The sequence below is a fragment of the Octopus bimaculoides genome, chromosome 9 (assembly GCF_046866305.1).
Source record: "Octopus bimaculoides isolate indiv1 chromosome 9, ASM4686630v1, whole genome shotgun sequence".
Classification (NCBI taxonomy): Eukaryota; Metazoa; Mollusca; class Cephalopoda; order Octopoda; family Octopodidae; genus Octopus; species Octopus bimaculoides.
In genome coordinates this window covers 86259017-86282451 of record NC_142936.1, presented here as the reverse complement: position 1 = coordinate 86282451, position 23435 = coordinate 86259017, and the positions used below count along the sequence as shown (strand labels likewise).

The window sequence follows — 23435 nt, the reverse complement described above, 5'->3', positions numbered from 1 at the left end:
ACTGTGTGTACAGTGGACACTGTAGTTGTACTGGGAGCAGTGGTGGGCTGTATGGAAATAGGAGACCAGTGCAGTTGTAGGCTAGGATGGAGGGGGTGAAAAAAAGGATCTATAGATTTGCACTGAGAATCATATGAGTGTATATGAGAATAATAGGGATAAATCTCTTTCTTTATCTATCTGTCTATCTATCTATCTATCTACCTACAGGGGAGTGGTGCAAAAGTAGGTATACAGTAAGTATCACATCAATGTTACACTACTTAATTCATTAAAATTATTAGCACATTTAATTAGTGAGCCTCATTTTTGATATTTTCAGTGTCATTAATCATAATAATGCATTTATCATAACGGTGCATCTACTTTTTGCATCACCCTGTGCATATATATATATATATCCTGTGTGTATATATATATATATATATACAGTAGTGTGTCGATAAGCCAGCTGGAGGAGATGTCCTCCTGGGGCTAAAAGCAACACTATATATATATATATATATATATATATATATATATATATATATATATATATATATATATGTATTTATATATATACACATACATACACACACACATATTTATATATACACACACATGCATATACAGGTGTGTGCATGCATGTGTACAATTGGAAAATTTTCCTCCATTTTCAGCTATTTAAGCCATTGTGTGTGTGTGTGTGTGTGTGTGTATTGGTGTACCCAAAGGCAAAGATGGGCATGCATGCACACACACAGCTGTATGTGTCTGTGTGCATGTATAGATAAGTAATTCTGCACTAACAGAGGGAGAGAAAGGGAAAGTGCAAATGAGAGAAATATTAAGGTAGCCAACCAAATAGTACCGGAGGAATCTCAGTGAAGACCAACACCGTTGAGCAACAGCAGCAGATGCAGCAGTACCACCACCACCACCACCATCACTTCCATGATTACCTGTTAATTGTGCCAAAGTCCAGCTACACTTCCTGTTCCTCCTCCTACCTGATTTGATAAGGGGATTTCATTCGTATTAAGACAAGGGAAGAAATTTCTCCCAAAGAAGAAAGGCAGATAATTAGAAAGCTTGCTATGTCTCTCTCTCTCTCTCATCTGTCTGTCTGTCTCACATCTATCTATCTATCTATCTATCTATCTATGTGTATCTATCTATCTATCTATCTATCCCTATCTATCTATCTATCTATCTATCTATCTATCTATCTATCTATCTATCTATCTATCTATCCCTATCTATCTATCTATGTGTCTATCTATCTATCTATCTATCCCTATTGATCGGCCTTTCCTTTTCTTTTTTTTCGATCCCTTTTGATCGAACTGCCCCTTTTTCCCTTCCTACGATCCCTTTTGATCGACACCACCAATTTCTTTTTTTTTTTTTTTTTTTTTTCCTTCCTTCCCCCTCCCAAAAAGAAAAGCTCTACATTGTATTTGTCCCATCTTCGTTGAGCCCTGTGTGGCTAATAAAAGAAATGTATCTATCTATCTATCCCTATCTATCTATCTATCTATCTATCTATCCCTATCTATCTATCTATCTATCTATAGAGAGAGAGAGGGAGAGAGATTGAGATAGACAGATAGAAGGAGATAGAGAGAAAGAATTAGGGATACATAGGCAGATTGAGAGTTACGAGGGGGGGGGAGACAGAGATGGCGGAGATCGATCGATATAGACAGATAGAGGAATAAAAATATGGAGGAGAGAAAAGAGAAAGTAAGCCCTTTTCTTTCTGTACCCCAGAGTACAAAAGTAGGTCACACACATACACACACACACACACAGCACGCACATTCCTATGTGTTGAACTGTTAGGTGCAAGTGTGGCAGCCATGCACAATGAATGAGCAGCAAGCTGGTGCAGCAGATATCGCATGGAACTCACTATGAATGGAACACAGCAGGGGGTAAGGATGTGATGGCGGTGGCGCTGCAGATGGAAGTAGTAGTAGTAGATGGAAGGTAGTTGTAGTAGTAGTAGTGGTGGTGGTAATAAAGGTTTTGTTAATGGAAGCCAGCAGTAGTAGTAGTAGTGGTAATCTTGATGGCAGAATTGGTGGTAGTAAAATGATAGTTGTAGTAGTGATAGTAGTAGTAGTAGTAGTAGTAGTATTGGTGGTGGAGTTCTTACAATATGGGAGTGATAGGGGTTTTGATGTAGCAGTTAGTATTTAACCCCAAGTTAACAGACCAGTGATCAAAACTATAACCATTTTTGTCTTTGATTCAGACACAGTGTACCTAGGACTATATTATCTAATGTACCTTTAAACATATGCATCTAAGACTACAATATTTAAAGTGTTCTTCAGTCACAGTGTATCTAGGACTACATAATATAATGCGTGATACTGGTGCTGGTAGTGGTTGTAGTAAAAGTGGTGGTAGTCGTGTTCGGAGTGGTTGCGATAATAGCGATTGTGGTTTATGGCGGTGGTGGTGGTGGTGGTAGTGTAGAAGCTAGCAGAAAAGCTGAATAGAGAGCGGTGGGAGGATATAGTGGAGCTAGTTGTAGTGGACTTGCTGGAGTGGGAGTCGCCTGGTTGACGATGGTTGCAGTAGGAACTGGAGTCATAGTAGCAGGAAAAACAGGAAAGGTTGATGCCAGTAGCAGCAGTAATAATAGTCAGTGTGGTGGCCACACACTAGCAGCAGTGGGTACTGCTTCTGCTACTACCGAGGTTGTGTAGTGGTGTACATCCTTTACCATAATGTCTGATAATAAAAGAACGATACATATATAAGTGTGAGTGTGTGTGTGTATTGGACAGAGATTGTAATTCTTTGGAGTTTACTGCCGACATAACTATCATGTCTGTTGATGAAGATCTCAGAGATGGAATGGTGAAGAACAGGAGAGGGGGGAGAGAGTCTGTGGAATTGTATGTCTGGGTTTCAGCTGTAGAACTCTCTGTCAGGCCTCCCTCTTTAAACCTCTCTCTCTTTCTCTCTACCTCTCTCTCTCTCTCTCTCTCTACCTCTTTCTCCCTCTCCCTCTCTCTCTACTCTGTTTTTTCCTCCTCTCACCCATATGTCTCACCCCCAGACAGAGGAAAAATAAGTTCCAGGGTGAGAAAACAGAAAAGTGGGTAGGGGGGGGGGTCCCCTAGTAGAACTAGTGAGGTAGGGGAGAGATTATGGAATGATGGTGGTAACTGGAAGTGGTAGCGCTAGGGTTGTTGTTGTTGTTGTTGTTGTTGCTTAGCACCAACTCAGCCCAGTCCCAGCAGTTTGTGTGATCAAAGGCATAGTGTATCTAGGATTATGTTATTCAATGTTTCACTTTTTGGAGATGGGTGGGGTGATTTGTCCAAAAGATTGCTGAAACAGAATGTTGCATATTGGAGAGAGTCACTTTGTACATGTGTGTGTGTGTGATTGTACTTGTGTGTATACACACACACACACACACACAATCAATGTTCCGGAATCTTTGTTTCCAAAACCTATCCAAGTTACTGGTTTTTCTGAACCATGGATGGTGACTTCAGTCAACACACTCCAAATTTAAAATATCAAGTTTACTTGAAGAATTAAATGAAATCCAGGTACTTGTACCTTAGTGTAAATTTGTGCAGATTATAAGAGGTTCCACATTACCAGCATCCACAAAGTCAATGTTGCACCTATATATATGTGTGTGTGTGTGTGTGTGTGTAATGTATATATATGTATATATAGGCACAGGAGTGGCTACATGGTAAGTAGCTTGCTTACCAACAACATGGTTCTGGGTTCAGTCCCACTGCGTGGTACCTTGGGCAAGTGTCTTCTACTATATAGTCTCGGGCTGACCAAAGCCTTGCGTGTGGATTTGGTAGACGGAAACTGAAAGAAGCCTGTCATATATATGTATATACATGTGTGTGTGTGTATGTTTGTGTGTCTGTGTTTGTTCCCCCCACCATCACTTGACAACTGATGCTGGTGTGTTTACGTCCCCGTAACTTAGTGGTTCGGCAAAGAGACCGATAGAATAAGTACTAGGCCTACAAAGAATAAGTCCTGGGGTCGATTTGCTCGACTAAAGGCGCTGCTCCAGCATGGCCGCAGTCAAATGACTGAAACAAGTAAAAGAGTAAAAGATATATATATATATATCCTCATCATCACCATTATCGTTTCATGTCCGTTTTCCATGTTGGCATGGGTTGGACAGTTTGATTGAGGACAGGCAAGCCTGTAGGCTGCACCAGGCTCCAATCTGATCTGGCAAGATTTCTACAGCTGGATGCCCTTCCTAATGCCAACTATCCCTAGAGTGCTTTTTACATGCCACCAGCACATATATCTACATGTTAGATCTTTGTGATAGAATGCAGTAAACTGTTCCCTTGATGACCCAGTGCAGTCATGCATCCAAATGCACTTGGAACAGCCTATGCGGAGTTCTAAATAACTGCAACGGAGAAATCTATGTAGGAACTAATAATTTATATTTGTGCTTATCTTAATCATCCAGTGTATGTGTGTGTGTGTGTGTGTATATATATATATATATATATATATATATATATATATAATATAATATATATATATATATACTGGCTGTTGGACCCAGCGTTGCTTGTGTTTTCCATATTGAAGTTAAGCCCACCTCTTACCTTGTATTGGATAAGCATTTCCTTAGAGACTTTTCTTTCGATTTTGTTGAAATTTTACACGTGGCAAAATGCAAATGCTGCAGGAAAAATAACATCGTTATGGGAATTTCCATTCAAACACCCGATTGAGCTCACAAAAATCGATGCCAGCTGAGCATTATTCAGTTTTCAAAAAATTCCGGCCTTATCTGAACTTCAGGGCATGTGATCTACCTATGTGCCAAAAACCATTAAAATCGGTTGGACTGTGTGGGAGGAGTTAGAGTAACCCCAAACACACACACAGACAGACACTCTCCTGGGTGGGAGATGGGCTGAATCCTGGAAGTACTGCTATACCAGACCAACCCATGGCAAAGGTGGAGCAAGCCCCTAACTCTTTGCCTTGTTCTAAGAATCAGTTTAATATCGATGGCCCCAAATAGGGACTGTATCAGATACATATATATATACATTCTGAGTTCAAAATCTGCTGAGGTTGACTTTGCTTTTCATCCTTTCGGGGTCAATTAAATAAGTACCAGTTACGCACTGGAGTCGATGTAATTGACTTAATCCCTTTGTCTGCACTTGTTCGTCCCCTACTATGTTTAGCCCCTTGTGGGCAATAAATATATATATATATATATATATATATATATATATATATAGATATAGGTGTAGGTGTGGCTGCGCAGTCAGAAGCTTGCTTTCCAACCACATGGTTCTGGGTTCAGCCCCATTGCATGACCTCTTGTGGGCAATAAATAGATAAATATTTATATTTGCTGGCAATAGCCGGTTCTTTTGGTCAAACTATCATATCTCCAGCTGCTTCAGATGTCAAGATATCAGAAATTGTCAAAGTGTAGCACAATGGGTTTGCTATGGAATGGTGAAACTATTTTTCTATTTTCTGAAAAAACAGTGTTTTGGACTTACAACACTTTTGCATAATAGCAACAACATATATATACCTAAGTACCTTCTGGTGATATGTATATAATGGTGGTGTTGGTGGTAGATGGTCTTCCAACTAAACCAAAGACACTATATTTTGATTGGTTTTTTGATTGCTGATACTAATCTGTCTGTCACAAATAATAACAGCAAAAGTGGATTGGATTTGAACTTGAAACACACAGATTCAGAACAGATACTGGCAAAGCATCCAGTTCAATGCTTTACCAATGCACTGCTGCTCTAGAGCCTAGATTGTGCTTTATTTTATTGACCTCACCAGGATTGGAAATCAGAGTGCAGACTGTTGGAACGAGTCCCACAAAGCAATCTGACACTCTAACGAGTCTGCCAATTTGCCTTCTGCGCATGCGCGCTCGTGCGTATGTGCGTATGTGCGTGCATGTTAAATCATACAATACATTTTCAGAAGAGTAATTCTATTGGTAAACACACACACACACACACACAGAGGTTATAATAAACTTCCTTATTGTTAATTTTGTTAATTTTTTAATTTCACTAATTAACAAGTGAACTATAACAACCAGTGAGAGTGTGTGTGTGTGTGTGTGCATGCATGTGATCATGTGTGCATATTCTTGGAATAAGAACTTCCCTCCACTTCCACTCCCCCATAGTCAGTATCCAATGTGTTCTTAATTTCTTTCAGATGTTATGATGTGATGTTGAGGGAGACTTAGCTGCTCTTTCTAAGCAGAAAGAAACCATGTAGAAGCTCCCTTGTTGGCTCAGTTGTATTGGCTGGTGTCTATAATAGTATTGATGGCGGTGGTGGTAGTAGTAGTTGTAATATTTGTAGTATTGGTGGTAGTTGCACTGGTGTATATAGATAGTGTGGTATTGTAGTGTCCACAGTTGTAGGATAGTGTAGTAGTAATAGTAGTAGTTGTAGCTGTTGTGAAATAACACTTATAAAAACCAACATATGTTAGCATGTGGATATGAAACAGCTGATGATGGTGGTGGTGATGGTGGTGGTGTTAGCGGTGGTGATGCTGCTGCTGCTGCTGCTAATGATGATGATGATGATGATGATGATGATAATACAATGTATCAATCAACAAAGAAAACTCAACATGTTTGTTCAATATGTTGGTGTGTGTATGTATGTGTGTATGTATGTGTGTATATGCATGAGTATGTCTGTACAGGTATGTTAATGTGCATATGTATATATGTGTGTGTATATCTAGGCGTGTATGTTAATATATACAGAATTACATATGTGTATGCGTCTGTGCAGTTTACTGTGTCAAGCAGGAACCTTGATTTCAAAGAATCTTACATTCTTCAGCTATAACAACAACAGCAACAACAACAACAAGCAGAGGCAGTGATGATGCTTCAGTTTTACAGGGATGGTGGTGGTGGTGCTGGTATAATTAAATTAAATTGACAGCACCAATATATAACCGGTACTTACTAACTCTGGCAGCATATGTACAAATAACATACAAGGATACAATTTAATACAAAAAATAACGCAACCTGCTGGTACTGTTTGCCACTCCTCAATAATAACAACAACAGCAGCGATTATTTTCTAATTTAGGCACAAGGACAGCAATTTTGATGGATTGGTGGGGGGCTTAGTTGAGTGAGGCCTGAAATTTGTGGGGAGGGGACTAGTTGATTACATCGGCTCCAGTGTTTCACTGGTACTTAATTTATCGACCCTGAAATGATAAAAGGCAAAGTCGACCTCGGTGGAATTTGAACTCAGAACGTGAAGACAGATGAAATGCTTAGCAACATTTCATCTGCCTTCATGACTTCATTTGTGCTAACGATTCTGCCAGTTTCACTGCCTTGATATAATGATAATTATTATTTCTACTCTAGACACAAGGCCTGGAAAAGATTTTGGGAAGGGGGCTACTCGATTATATCGACCCCAGTGCATAACTGGTACTTCTTTCATTGACCCCGAAAGGATGAAAGGCAAAGTCGACTCCGGTGGAATTTGAACTCAGAACGTAGTGACGGGTGAAATGCTGCTAAGCATTTTGCCCAGTGTGCTAACGATCTTGCCAGATCGCTGCCTTAATAATAATTCCTTCAACCGGAAGCACAAGACCTCAAATTTGGGGGAAGGGATTAAGTCAATTACATAGACCCCAGTGCATAACTGGTACTTATTTCACCGACCCTGGCAGAATTTGAACTCAGAACGTAGCAGCAGATGAAATACCGCTAAGCAGGATCATTAGCACAGTGTGCTAACGATCCTGCCAGCTCACTGCCTTAATAATAATAATAATAATAATAATAATAATAATAATAATAGCAATAATAATAATAATAATAATAATAATAATAATAATAATAATAGCAATAATTCTTTCTATTATAAACACATCACCTGAAATTTGTGGGGTGGGGGGTTAGTCAAATACATCCACCCTGGTGCTCAGCTGGTTCTTATTTTATTGACCCCCCCACCCCAAAAGAATGAAAGGCAGAATTTGAACTCAGAATGCAAAGAGCTAGATGAAATGCTGCTTAGCATTTTGTCTGACATACTAACAATTCGGCCAGCCTGCCGCCTTAATAATAATAATAATAATAATAATAATAATAATAATAATAATAATAATAATAATAATAATAATAATAATAATAATAATAATGGTTTCAAATTTTGGTACAAGGCCAGAAATTTGGGGGGAAGGGTGTTGGTCGATTACGTCACCCCCCAATGCTCAGCTGGAGGAAATACTGCCAGGCATTTTGCTGGCATTCTAATGATTCAGCCAGCATGCTGCCTTAATAATAATGATAATAATAATAATAATGGCCTAATAATTGATGTGGCAGCACCAGGAGATCAACATATCATGAAAGAAAGAGAAACGGTTGATAAATATGGAGACTTGAGAATTGAGATCACAAAGATGTGGCAGCCATGCGAATCAAACATAAAAGTTATCCCTATTGTCATCGGAGCATTGGGTTCAATCTGAAAAAATATCTGAAAATTTTAGAAGTACCCTACAATCTAGATGTATTGCAAAAGTCAGCATTACTTAGAACTGCACGCATATTGCATTAAAGTACTGACTGTCTGAGGTCCTTGTTGTGACTTGACAAACAATACAAACCCCCGGTAGACACAATATCTTCAATCAACAACCTCACAACATTGTATACTGTGCAATGTCTATAATAATAATAATAATCCTTTCTGCTATAGGCACAAGGCCTGAAATTTTGAAGGAGGGAACTAGTCAATTACATCGGCTCCCAGTTTTCACTGATACTTATTTAATCAACCCTGAAAGGATGAAAGGCAAAGTCGACCTCGGTGAAAATTGAACTCAAAACACAGCAGTCTCTAACATCACCACAAAGCCACAACACATTTGAGGGAAAGTGGAACAATGCAGTACTTGACTGGTACTTTATTAAAACTTACTCAAAATGAAAAGTAGAGGTGATCACAAATGGATTTGAACTAATTAAATACCACAAGGATTTTTTTTTTTTTGTCTTGTGTTTTAGCAATTCCATTAACAATCATCATCATCATCATCATCATCATCATCGTTTAATGTCCGCTTTCCATGCTAGCATGGGTTGGACGATTTGACTGAGGACTGGTGAAACCGGATGGCAACACAATGGTCTCTAATATTCTTTTCTACTCTAGGCACAAGGCCCAAAATTTTGGGGGAGGGGCCAGTCGATTAGATCGACCCCAGTACGCAACTGGTACTTAATTTGTCAACCTCGAAAGGATGAAAAGCAAAGTTGACCTCAGTGGTATTTGAACTCGGAATGTAAAGACAGATGAAATACTGCTAAGCATTTCGCCTGGCATGTTACCATTTCTGTCAGCTTGCCGCCTTCAATCGTCTCTAATATTGGTACCAAAACCATACATTTTTATATCATTCCCAGTAGCTGACTGACACCTATTTTATCTGATTTGCTGGGATGCTATAGGGGGGGAAAAAAAAGGACGTATTGGATTTTGGCAGGCTTTCAACTCCAATCATATTAATGTTTCAATATTTGCCACAAGGGTAATAAATAATGGAACATTACAATGACAGTGGTGGTGGTGGTGGTGGTGGTGGTGGTGGTAGTGATGGTAGGATAACAGAAGTCAAGTAGGGGACAAACAGGCCTGAAAAACAACATAAATATAAAGGAAAAAAAAAAGGCATGAAAAATATTACAGTAAGGAAACAGCTGTGTGTAGTCGAAGAACCCCAGAGATCCTGAATTGCCCTTACTGCCAAGAGCAAGTGCCCTCTGCCAGACTGGGTTTTCTGACATAAAGGTTCATGCTGAGAATTGGCACACTGACCCAAGATATATTGATAATAATAATAATAATAATGATAATAATAATAATAATAATAATAATCTGAAGCTTTGGGGGAGGAGACTAAATCAATTACATCAACCCCAGAATTCCACTGGTACTTCATTTATCAACCCCAAAAGGATGAAAGGCAAAGACGACCTCGGCAGAATTTGAACTCAGAACATAGTGACAGGCAAAATACTGCTAAGCATTTCGTCCAGCATGCTAACGACTCTGCCAGCTTGTTGCCTTCATAATAATAATGATAATAATAATAATAATAATGGTTTCAAATTTTGGCAAAGGGCCAGCAGTTTTTAAGGGGAGAGGAAAATCAATTACACCGAACTTGACTGGTACTTTTTATCTGGTTTGAAACATTAAGATATACATTATCGCTCTCTCTCTCTTTACCTATCTATCCATCCATATATACACACACACACACACAAATACATACATACACACAAGTACACTCACATGAGAGAGAGAGAGAGAGTGTGTGTATGTGAATGTAGAGGGTACATTCAACAGTTTTCTAAGTATACACACTGAAGTGATATACTTCGAGTAGTTTCAGTTTCTGGACTGTGGCCATGCTGGGGCACTGTCTTCATGGGTTTAGTCAATTATGTTGACCCTAGTCCTCATTTTACCAAAATCCACTGACAGAATGGCTGACACATAACTATAAAGTCAAAACAAAGGAATCCTCATCAGTTTCAATGATGACTATACAAGCTGTTCTATTGACTGAGTACCCTAGCTGCTGGGTAAGTACCCTAGTTGCTGAGCAAGTACCCTAGTCACTGAGTATGTACCCTAATCGCAGAGTAAGTACCCTAGCCACTGAGTAAGTACCCTAGCCACTGAGTAAGTACCCTAGTCGCTGAGTAAGTACCCTAGTCGCTGAGTAAGTACCCTAGAATGAATATCCTACATGTACTCAGGTAGAATCATTATAACATTCTTGTGAGAAGAACGGCCCTTTGAATTACAAGAACAGGCCAATCTGATGGGCTTCCATACAGTTTCTATCTGCCAAAGTTCAATCCAAAGCTAGGGTAAAAGACACTTGCCTTAACCAAGGGGCCATGTATTAGAATCAAATCTAAGATGACATCATTGCAAAGTGAACGTCTTAACCATCTGGACATGTTTGTCTCCAAACTTGTATACACATAGACAGTATGTATGTATGTATGTGTGTGTGTGTGTGTGTATGCATGTCTGTATACACACACACACACACATGTATGTGTATATATATATATATATATATATATGCATATACATATGTACATATACATGTGTGTATATACAAACACACACACACACACACAGACATATTTATACACTTATATAGACATATACATATATGCATATATGTACATATGCATACATATGGATGTACACACGCGCATGTAGAAATGAGAGTGCACTCAATACATGGTGTAGAGTTCATATTTATTCAGAATCTATTGATTCACTCCATTGTTACTTAGAGTGTCACACACTGAAAGCACATAACACATCAAACTCAGAGCAGTACCAACAACTGATACCCGACATGACATCATCATCGCCATTTTTGCACCCGCTGGGTACACACACACACATGTGAAAACTCTTGAATCAAAGATCAATGAGACAATAATCTTAAGCGGACTCAATACAAGGTATACAAGTAACTGTTGAGTAAAGAGTTACATTTAACAGATTTATTCATTTTTAAACAAAGACACTGAGAAATCAGTTATAGGATTCAATAGAATCTAGGCACATCAACCTGTAGGACACCAGAAATGGCTAGGTACAATAACATAGGGTTACAGTGAGGTAAAACAACCATGGTGGTATCAAGTGGTGGTAGGATACTGTGGATATGTAAGTATCAAATCCAACTGAAGCTACAGATCTGACTCAGGGCTGGTTCTAGGTGTGGCACAGGTATGAAAAAAGAACACAAATGGGGCTTAAAATCTATGTAAATTTTAAATCCCGTTTGTGTTCTTTTATATTATATCATATATATATATATACACACACATATATATATATACATACATACACACATATCGTATGGAGAGTTAGGTGTAAAATAATAATGATGCACACATATACATACAGACGTACACACACAGACATGAATATATGAGAATGGGTGGGGCGAATAATTTGAGATACAGTCATGGTCCACTCTCAATCCAAATTCTAAAAGTCTACTCAAGCCCAAACCAGCTTATGGTCAAATCCAATAGTGTAGATCAGGCATGGGCAATCGTTTTATGAGAAACAAGCCACATGAGATATGGCTGACCACCAGACAAGCTGCAGGGCTAAAAATTTTTAATAAATAAATAACTATAAAATTAGGCATGCCATTCAGCAAGTCCCATGGGCTGCTATTTACTCATGACTGGTATAGATGGTAGTGAAAGCAGATGTTTGTAGATGTCGTTTCCTAGCTGACCACACCATTTGTAGATGTTGTTTCCTAGCTGGCCACACTCATTGGAGAATACATAATAGACAAGACTATTTGTTACGGATCAAGCCAACATGCTGACCGGCTTGTAGGCACAAAAATGTCCACAGTTACTGGATACATTTTGCCGAGAACACAAAGCTGGTTTAGTCATTCTGTCCTTGGTCAGGCTTACAACCAAGCTTGACTAAACACCAACCATAGCACATGACCATTTATTTAATATTGTTGGGGTAGTGATGAAACAATAGACTGAACAATAAACAAGCTATTTCTTTTCTTTTCTGGTCAAGCAGAACAGACTGACCAGCTTCCATACAGAATAGACTGACACCAATTTGTTATTGGTCAAAGCCAACACACTGACTCAGCCAGAACACATGACCATTTGTCAGTGGTCAAGCCAGCATTGTAACCAATTTCTAGTTAGAATACACAGCATCCAGGACCATTTTGTAGCAGATGCTGCTGCCACTGTTAACTATTCTGGCAGCCATATTGTATCCAAAAGTCTTTTACAATTTCCACCATTGCAACGACAATCGAAAAGAAAAGCCCCAGGACCTCCACCACTACGTAAATGTGACTACTACCATCACCACCACCACTGTCATCATTACCGTCACCATAACCATTTGCATATCATAGTGACATTTTCCAGACCAAACCAGAAATTCGAAGAATTCTAAATGAGACACTCCAAATCCGAGAGAATATATTTAAAACAAAATGAGACAGAGGGAGGGGAGCTTACATATGTGTGTGTTGTGTGTGTGCACACACGTGTTCGTATGTAATGTGTTAGTAATACATAGATGGATATAGAGTCAGATAGATAGAGAGAGAATAGCTAGATTGAGCATAATAGACAGACAGAGGGGGAAATGCACAGGTACGCACACATACGTTCACACATGCACACATAAATATATACATATATGCATGTATATATACATACATACATACATACATACAAATATATACACATTCACCGAGTACCGAAGAATAATGCACTATCAATGATGTGAGAGCTGTAATGGATGCATGTGTGTGTGTGTGTGTGTATGTGCACACACGAATGTGTGTATGTAGTAAGAGATAGAAGGAGCCGGCTGAGAAGTAGCTTGTAGCGGTGGTGGTGGCAGCGGTGGTGCCATGACAGATAGATAGATAAATAAGAGAGAGAGAGAGAGAGAGAGAGAGAGAGAGAGAGAGAGAGAGAGAGAGAGAGAGAGAGAAAGAGAGAGAGAGAGAGAGAAAGAGAGAGAGAGAGAGTGAGTGGGAGAATGAGAAAGAGAGAGAGAGAGAGAGACAGAGGTGTATAAGTGTATAATGAGAACAGTGTGGGGCTATTTCTACATCTTGTATGTATGTATAAGAGCATGCCAGTGGCATGTACGAATGGTGTATAATAGAGTCCGTGTGCCATATGTAAATGTATAATTGTACATGTGAATGTGAGTCTATCTACAAGTGTATTCAATACATGTGTGTGCGTGTGTGTCTGCTTAATGGTGTGTTGATCAACTTATATATATATGTTTGTGTGCGTACTAATGCATGTAATTATGCGTAGACTGTATATGTCTCTCTCTATCTCTCTTTCCCTACATAGATATTCATGAGCACATGCATAATTATATATGCATGTATGTCGACATGTATGTTAATGCACGTTAAGCAGCACATGAGTGTGTATGCATGCATGCAGGAAGCACACATGCATACGTGTACATGGAGAGAGAAGCAAGATGACAGGCAGCATGAAAGGGTGTATATGTTTAATATATATATATATATATATATATATATATATATATATATATAGCTATATTTATATATGTATACACATGTATATCTCATCACGATGTGTATGTAGAGTATGTGAGTGAATGTATACGCATATGTGTGTGTGTGTGTGTGTGAAAGAGAAAGAGAAGGCGAGAAAGAACATAGTGTGTAGATAGACAATTGTACAGAAGCTGGTGTATAGAAGCAGTAATAGTGCCTGCTACTAAGAGTGAAAGAACTTGTTCAAGACAATATCCATACATACCTTCTTTTGGCAACATGTCAGGAGAAATGCCATTGTAAGCCATGGCAAAGGGTGTCACAAGTGGGGCTGCAGTAATGGAGCTAGTAGTCAAGATGGTAGTATTGGGTGTTGTTTTAGTGGTGCTAAGGTAGCGTTGACAGTGTCACCGTGTATGTAGTACTAGTGTCATTAGAGGTGTGGTAGATATTACAGTACAGTCAGTAGTAGCGTAGTGGTGAGTGGTTGTTGTAGTTTCAACACAGTGTTAACAGTAGTGTGGTTGTAGTTACAGCGCAGTCCACAGTGTAGCAGAGGTGGTAGCAACAACACATATCATACATCCAGTTTGGCGGTAGTTCTTTCTACATATGTAGATTTGCATACATATGTACATACACACATATATTTATATATGTATATATATGTGTGTGTGCGGGGTGTGTGTGTTTGTGAGTGTGTGGTATGGATTATATATATATATGTGTGTGTGTGTGTGTGTGTGTGTGTGTGTGTGTGTGTGTGTGTGTGGTGTTATGTGGATATAAAGAGAGTGAATGTCAGATAATTGTTTTTTTTTTCCTTAAATACAAATCTTTCAAGTGTTTGTTTTGTGTTTGGATTTTGTATGTGTGTGTGTGTGTTTTTTTTGGTGTGTGGGGCGTGTTACCCCCACCTTAGGGGTTGAGAAAAAAAAAAACTGCAGCAAGGGGAGCTTGACCACCAGTTCTTATGGTGTGTGACAGAGCAGCCTCGATCCTCTCTCTCTCTCTTACTCTCTTTCTTTCTCTCTCCCTCTCTCTGTGTCTCTTACTCTCTTTCTTTCTCTCTCCCTCTTTTTGCAATCCCTCCCTCTTTCTGTTGTCGCTGCTGCTTGTGCACTCGAGTCCTTATTGCCAGTTGCAGCGGCAGCAGTAGCAGCGGCAGCAGTAGCAGCGGCAGTTGAATGTGTAAATGCACACACACAGACGTACACACACACACAAAGAGAGAGAACACATACAAACAGTGTGAAAGGTTGGTGGTGGCGCTAGTGGGGGGGGGGGGTGGAAAATTGGATGATAGAACAACTGTAGAAGCAGCAGCAGCAGTAGCGGTAGAAAACGGTGATGGCGGCGATGGTTGTCGAAGATGATGGTGATGGCGGAGGTGGTACTGGTGATGGCGGTGGTGGTGCTGGTGATGATGAGGATGATAAGAAAGACAGTCAAACTCCAATCTAACAATGGATGGAAGAGGCTGCAGTGGTCACAATGTGTATGTGCATGTGTGTGCAACTGTGCACGCGTGTGTATGTATGTATGTATGTATGTGTGTGTCTGTGTAGTTACACTGAAGTATGAATATGGTTCCTCCACATTCTTTACTTAAGCCGTGTAGTAAGTAGCTGTTTGTTGGTTGTTGCTGATGTTGTAGTATGTGTAGTATTAGGGTATGTGTAAGTAAGTATACCACCAGCCTTGGTGGTGATGGTGGTGGTGATGGTGATAGTGTTGCTGCTGTTGTAGTATGTAGTATCAGCCTTGGGCCCGGCTTGGCTCACTACTACAACTACTACTGCTAGGATGATGAGAGAATGAATAAGTGAATGGAGGATTTATCACTGCCTGCTCTACTACTACTACTACTACTACTACGACTACTACTACTGCTGCTGCTACGTTGTAGTAGCAGTAATGAGATTCAGGAGTATAGTGAACAGACTAAGGAATGATGAGGGAGTAGGAGGAAGAGACCTGAGAGTAAGGTGGTGTTGGAGGTGGAGGTCGTGGTGGGGATGGTAGTAGTTGGAGGATAATCTGTGGATGTTTGCTGAGAAAAGTATTAATGGAGAGAGAAGGAGAGAGAGAGGGAGATGAGAGACAGTGAAGAAGGAGGGGTGAGAGAGAGAGAGAGGGAGGAAGAGATAGTGTGTGTTTGTGTAAGGGAGAAAGAGAGATTGAGTGAGTGCTGTGGGTATATGAGAATGACAAAAGAGAGTGTGAGTGAGGCAGGGTTAATGCTGTATTTGTGGGTAGAAGTGGAAATATGTGTGAGTAGAGGTAAGGGAGAGATGGGCAAGGAGAGAGAGAGAGATAGAGAGAGAAGGGCGGTCTTGAAATAATATGGAGAGAGGGGAGTTGAAAGCGAGGGAGTAATAGATAGACAGACAGAAAGAGAGAAAGCCAAGATAAAGGAACAGAGAGAGAAAGGGTAGAAGTGAGAGTAAGAGGATAAGAGGGAAGGGGGGAGAGAGAGAGAGAGAGAGAGAGAGAGAGAGAGAGAAAATGTATAGAGCTTAAAAAGAGAAGAGGAGTGAGAAGGAAAGAAAGAGAAGTATTAGAGGTGGAAAAATGGGGTGAGAGAGTATGAAATAAGGGTAGGGAGTAAGAGAGAGACAGCGAGAAAGAGAAAGAGAGAGACAGAGAGAAAGAGAGACAGAGAGAAAGGGAGAGAGACTCATCACAACCTCTTCTTCCTGAGTTACAAGGTGAAGTAGAATGTAGGGGAACCTTTAATAACATGTTGTGGGCAGCCCCTGCGTTAGTAGCAGAGGCAGCCCCTGTTTTATAAGGGCTGCTAGCCATGAATTACATCTGCAGTAACCCTGCACTACAATCGTGGTAGCCCTCTGTTACAGCAGAAATAAACCTGATTCAGGTTGTGGCAACCCTGTGCTATGATTATGGTGGTAGTTCCCCATGTTATAACTGGTATCCCTACTCCTCTCCCCCCATCCTTCTGCTGGCCACCCATTTTGAAAATTTAGTGAGGGCAGAGGGAATGGGAAAGTGGTGGTGGGTTAAAAAAAAAGCAATGGTGGGGACTAGTTGGGGACACACACACACAAGTTGTAAGGTACAGGGGAAGGTGGTGGTGAAGATAAATAGATAGATAGATAGATAAATAGATAGATAGATAGATAGAGAGAGGATATATGGTAGTAGTAGGAGTAGATTTTTCCCCTAGTTTCAGCAAGAGGTCATGTGACATTATTGACAGAGAGAGAGGAAGAGAGAGAGAGAGAGAGAGAAAGAGAGAAAGAGAGAGAGAATGCTAAGCAGTCCAACTGCAGCCTCTGCTGCTGTTGTCGCAGCAGCATCAGCAGTAGTGGTAGTAGTCATATCATCAGTGGTGGTGGTAAAGGTGACATACTTGCTCAAGATAACAGAACTGTCAGGATAATGTGGAAAACATGAAGGGAGCTGAGCAGGGTGGAAGGGGTGGGAAGGCGGTACATGAAAGCTGACGGAAATTAATGAGGCTTGAGTGGAATAAATGGGATGGATGCGGGTGGGGGGTGGGGGTATGAACAAATAGTGGAGAGTAAGGAGAGAGGGGAAGTAGATGTAAAGAGATGAATGAATAAGAGTGAGAGAGGGAGAGGGAGAGAGAGAGATAGAAGGAAGTATATGAAAGGAAGGGAGTGTGAAGAGTTTCCATGGTAAGAATGGTGAGGGTGGGATGAGGGTGGAACGTATGATTTAAGGACTGAAGAAAACTTTATTGTTAATATGGGTAGAAATATCTCCAGGGATACAGAGTGGGGTATCTGTATGTACCGTATTTCAACATGTATATGGAGCCCCCTTTTTGTCAATAATTAGGTTAAAAAAATATGGGGAGTTTCTTATACATGGATAGTATTATAATCCCTTATAAGACCTTTTTTTCCAAATTTCAAGCCCCCAAAATTACGGGGTTCCTTATACACATTTAAATACAGGGTTTCAGCCTGTCATGCCTAATGCAATACTTGTTTCAATTGGTTATTTTATTGACCTCTGTTGAATAGCTAAGTCTCATTTTGAATGTAAAGGTACGCCTGAAGGTGCTGCAGTTTATATATATATATATATATATATATATATATATATATATATATATATATATATATATATATATATATATATATATATATATATATATATATATATATATATATGTATATATATATATATATATATACACACACACACACGTACATATATATACAAATATACACAAACAGACCCAAACACACATATATGATCTTCACAAAATTCCACTTCCAACATATGAAGCCTTTTCTGTTGCCCATTCTCATCTGTTTCCAAGTAAGGTAATATTTCCCAATGGCCAGATATGTTTTCTTCAGAACACAGTAAACAAACAACAACACCAGTATGACAGTGATGTTCACTTAACCCATATATGCCCATGATAAAAATTAAGCCTTAACATTTTACTGTTTTTAGATTAAACATTATGGTAAGCTAATTACAATCAGGAAAAGAAGGACAAGATGCAACTGTTAGCTACGAGTGTCAACTATCAACTGAACATTTCGTATGCTCTGCTCAGTCAGATGCTTCCTGGCAAGTTTATGTCCAAACAAGTAGGAGCAGGTTTTGCATTGCGAAAACGCAACCAGGGGTATATAAGGGTTAAAACCATCATGTGATGTCAAAACAAGAGTAACACACACACGACAAGCTTCTTTCAGTTTTCGTCAACTAAATCCACTCATGAAGCTTTGTTCATGTTCAGCCTGAAGCTATAATAGAAGATATTGGTTAAAGGTACTACGCAGTGGGACTGAACCTGAGACCACATAGTTGGTAAGTAAGGTTAACCCCACATTGCACCAGCATTGCAATGTCCACAATTCCATGCTTGCATCGACCAAATAAAATTTTAATGAAAGACATTTTCTAATTTTCTGCAGCTGGATGCTTTGTGGTATTAAACCTAGTTCTTTGTCCTCCCTGAGTTGTAGACTTAATCCCTCAGTTGGTCTAACCCCACCAGCACCATCTTGCATCTTCAAGGTCTTTAGGAAAGTCTACTCTGTTGCATTCATTTGGACCATGTCTCTGGTTAGAGGATATTTCCCCCACCCCCAAGGCCCTTTAAAGGATCATGACACTTCATGCCTGACTACACACACACACACACACACACACACAAACAAACATGCATGGCTGTGGTTAAGAAGTTCATTTCCCAACCACATGGTTTTGGGTTTGGTCCCATTGTGAGTAAATTTAATAACTGAAAGAAGCCAGTTGTGTGTGTGTGTGTGTGTGTGTGTGTGTGTGTGTGTGTGTGTGTGTGTGTGTGTGTGTATATAGGAGAGTTTATTCTTTGTTCATAAATTATTTAGATCATCTTCCAAGTATTTCATTAATAATAAAGAAAATATCCATTACATAAGCAGATTATATTATCAAATCTTCAGAGACTGTGTAACTCCCATGAGTAATTTTTAATATTTATGTTGAACTCTAGACAGTATTATGAGATCAATAACCATAACTACAGTCATTATGTCATTGTTACCAAAACTGTCTGGAGTCAAGTATAACCAATAAAACTTACTAATGAGAGTTATGCAATCTCTGAAGATTTGATATAATTTGCTTATAAGGCTTTCTTTACATCATAGATCTTTTCATTATTAATGAAACTTGTGACAGATGATGTTGCTAAATAATTTATGGACAAAACTGTTTATTTTTTTTTTTTTCTATATGTACTCTGTGATCTTCAAACTATAGAAAGCATTCAAAGAAAACTTGAACAGTAATACAAGTTCTCTTTGGATATATAAGAATGCACATGTAGTTCTAAATACTGGTTCTTTGTCGTGTAATGTAAATCAAACTGTATAAACATATAGATATACACACACATACACGTTATGTGTGCATTTGGGGGAGTGAGTTTGTGTGCATGTACTCTGAGTAACAGTTTGAAAATTTTGGAGGCTTTAATAAATAATACATTATTCTACCTTTGGTATTTGAGTACTATTTTTTTTCCAACTTCTTTTGCATGTATACACTTACTTGTATGTGTACATTTGTATATATCAGGGTTGTGTAGTCGAAACAAAAAACTTCGAACCTGACCCCTCTATGTAATTAAGTGATTGTGGTCTATTTTACCAACTCCGACTCCAGCTACTCCTTAATCCTTTCCAGCTCCGATTCCACAGCCCTGGTACACACACACATATGACTCCTGTTGTAAATGACAGACCAGGGTTCCGTACCTTATTGAACAACCCACACAAATGATTATCTTAGTGAATCAATCTCCACTGTACATTAGCTCACTCCCTCCAAGATAACACACAAGCATGGAAGATAGCAGCACAGTTGGGAAGAATCTTTTATTGGAATGTAAACAAAAATGTCTTCTAAGGCAGCACTCCCTAACCTTTTTGGCACCACAGACCAGTTCCATGCAAGACAATTTTCCCACAGACTGATGGATCACATGCATAACAAAACATAATAAAGTGCACAATATGTAATTCAATTACTTCATGTATAATGCATATCTATCACATGGCTGTGTGGTAAGTATCTTGCTTACCAGCCACATGGTTCTGGGTTCAGTCCCACTGCGTGGTACCTTGGGCAAGTGTCTTCTACTATAGCCTCGGGCTGACCAAAGCCTTATGAGTGGATTTGGTAGACAGACGGAAGCTGAAAGAGGCTCGTCGTATATATTTATGTACGTGTGTGTATATGTTTGTCCCACCAACATTGACAACCGATGCTGGTGTGCTTATGTCCCCGTAACTTAGCGGTTCAGCAAAAGAGACTGATAGAATAAGTACTAGGCTTACAAAGAATATATTGCAAAAACACCCAGCAAACTGTGATAGTCAATAAAACAGAAATAAAATCTAGAAATTTATTCTTCCTGTGAGGCCTGGTACCAAACTGATTCATGGCCTGGCACTGGTCTGCAGACTGGTGCTTGGGAACTCCTGATCTAAACAAAGTACAGGTGGAAGAAACCTACATCACATGTCTGGGACAGTGCTGCTGCTGCTACAGCTGCTGTTACACATACAAATATAACAAACCATATTACAGTACTGCTTCCATATCTTTGAGAGTGCCGCTGTTACATATATAAACACTGTAGACCATATTACAATATTGTTTTTCTATCTGGGCTAATGGTGCTCTAACACAAACATCTTAGATGACATCATGATACGGTTCTTATATATGGGGCAGTGCTGTTGTTGCATGCATAGACATCCTAAAGCCACATTATGGTACTGTTCACAAATCCACATCGTACTGCTGTTAAACACGTATACATCACATTACAGCATTGCTCAACTGTCTGGGATAGTTGTTGCTGTTGCTAAACACACAGACAGACCAGACCACATGTCTGGACAGTGTTGCTGCTGTTTCTCAGAGACAAACATTCTAAACTACATCCAAAAGACGAGCCTTCTTCCCCTTGGGTGCCAGAAAAAAACTCCAGACCTGATCAGGTGTTGACTTTCTACAAAGATCCAGTAATGCCATGTTACAATGCTGTTACACACACAGACAGAGACTGACAAAGTCACACCGAACAGCACTCTACTACCACAGCCTGAGAAGCCAATAAAGGAGCCTGCACATGAGGGTTTCTCATGTGGGGTCCGTATGACCCTTGGGGGGGGGGGGGGGTCCATATATGATTTTACTTTTAAAATTTATTGGCAATGAACTGGTTTATATTTCTACAATACTCAAAATATTTACTCTTTTACACTTTTCAGTCATTTGACTGTGGCCATGCTGGAGCACCGCCTTTAGTTGAGAAAATCGACCCCAGGACTTATTCTTTGTAAGCCTGGTACTTATTCTATCGTCTCTTTTGCTGAACCGCTAGGTTACGGGGACGTAAACACACCAGCATCGGTTGTCAAGCGATGTTGGGGGACAAACACAGACACACAAACATATACATACATATATATATATATATATATATATATATATACATATATATACGACGGGCTTCTTTCAGTTTCCATCTACCAAATCCACTCACAAGGCTTTGGTCGGCCCGAGGCTATAGTAGAAGACACTTGCCCAAGGTGCCACACAGTGGGACTGAATCCAGAACCATGTGGTTGGTAAGCAAACTACTTACAGCGAAACATATAAATACAAACACACACGGTTTTGGGTCCACTTTCCGCCTTCCAAATTCCACTCACAAGGTGTTGGTCAAAGTGAGGCAATACTAGAAGAGACTTGCCCAAGGTGCCATGCAGTGGGAGTGAAGCAGGAACCATTTAGTTGTCATGCTAGCTGGTATGTGGAGTGAAATTTCACACTCAGTGACATACACCAGCTGGTATGTGGAGTGGAGTCTGACACTCACTGGCCTGTAGTGTATGTTTAACATCCACAAAACAATGTCTGCCAATTTTTAGTCAGAGTTTCAAATCTCACCAAAGCTCATCTTCATGTATCACTCCACTGGAGTGTCAATGAAATAGATACCAGTCATTCATTAGGCCCTTTTGATAGAAAACTACACACACATTTGCTTCTACTTGACAAACTCATGGAACCTTGGCAAAATTATATATCGTTATTAAAATTTTTTTTTTAGGGTTTAGTATCAAATTGTATTGCCTAGTCCCTAACTACCCTACTAAACCCCCAAATAAGGTTCCAATCGCAGTAAGAAGGTTATAACATCTGACATAGGACAAGGCAGTGGTGTAGGCTGATTATATATTGCAGGGCAGTGGTTGTTGGAAGTGGACACACACATACACAAACACACGATTACACAAAAATACACACACACACACAGTTGCAGACTTATACGTACAGTGTCACAAACGTTCACAAATAAAGAGAAACATACTTAGGAACACATGCAAAGAGATAGTGAGCTAGATAAAATGATAGACAGATAGATAGAAAGATAGATAAAACGGTAGATAGATGGATAAAACGATAGCGAGATAGAGAGAGAGAGAGAATATAGAGATGTTAGGCAGGGGGAAAAGAAAAAGGAAATATGTCTATGGGACAGTGGTGGTGGTGGTGGTGGTATTAACAGCAACAGCAGTGGCAGCGAGGAATTGGCAGCGGCGGCAGCAGCACTAACAACAGCAGCAGTGCTGATGCTATTAGTGGTGGAAACAGGGTTGAAGACAGCAGCAGCGACGGTGGAGGTGGAGGTGGTGGTGGTGGTGGCGGTGTTATTGATCCACGAAGCCAAAGTACTTGACTTCAATACTAA

General features: G+C 39.7%; 1 protein-coding gene and 1 pseudogene across 11 annotated transcripts in view; both read right to left on the bottom strand.

Moving 5' to 3' along the window:
* Nucleotides 1-23435, bottom strand: part of LOC106878494 (uncharacterized) — a 470127-nt gene that overhangs the window by 69701 nt on the left and 376991 nt on the right. Inside the window, exon 1 of one of the 11 annotated variants that reach the window (XM_089357956.1) lies at nucleotides 14433-16088. The exons of 9 other annotated variants lie outside the window; for them this stretch is intronic. In XM_089357956.1, the coding sequence (XP_089214082.1) occupies nucleotides 14433-14465 (33 nt within the window). In that variant the 5' untranslated portion in view covers nucleotides 14466-16088. Of the gene's footprint in view, nucleotides 1-14432; nucleotides 16089-23435 lie in introns of those variants that run through there. One more of the 11 variants, XM_089357957.1, reaches the window with a different exon arrangement.
* Nucleotides 4918-5095, bottom strand: LOC149134236 (U2 spliceosomal RNA; annotated as a pseudogene).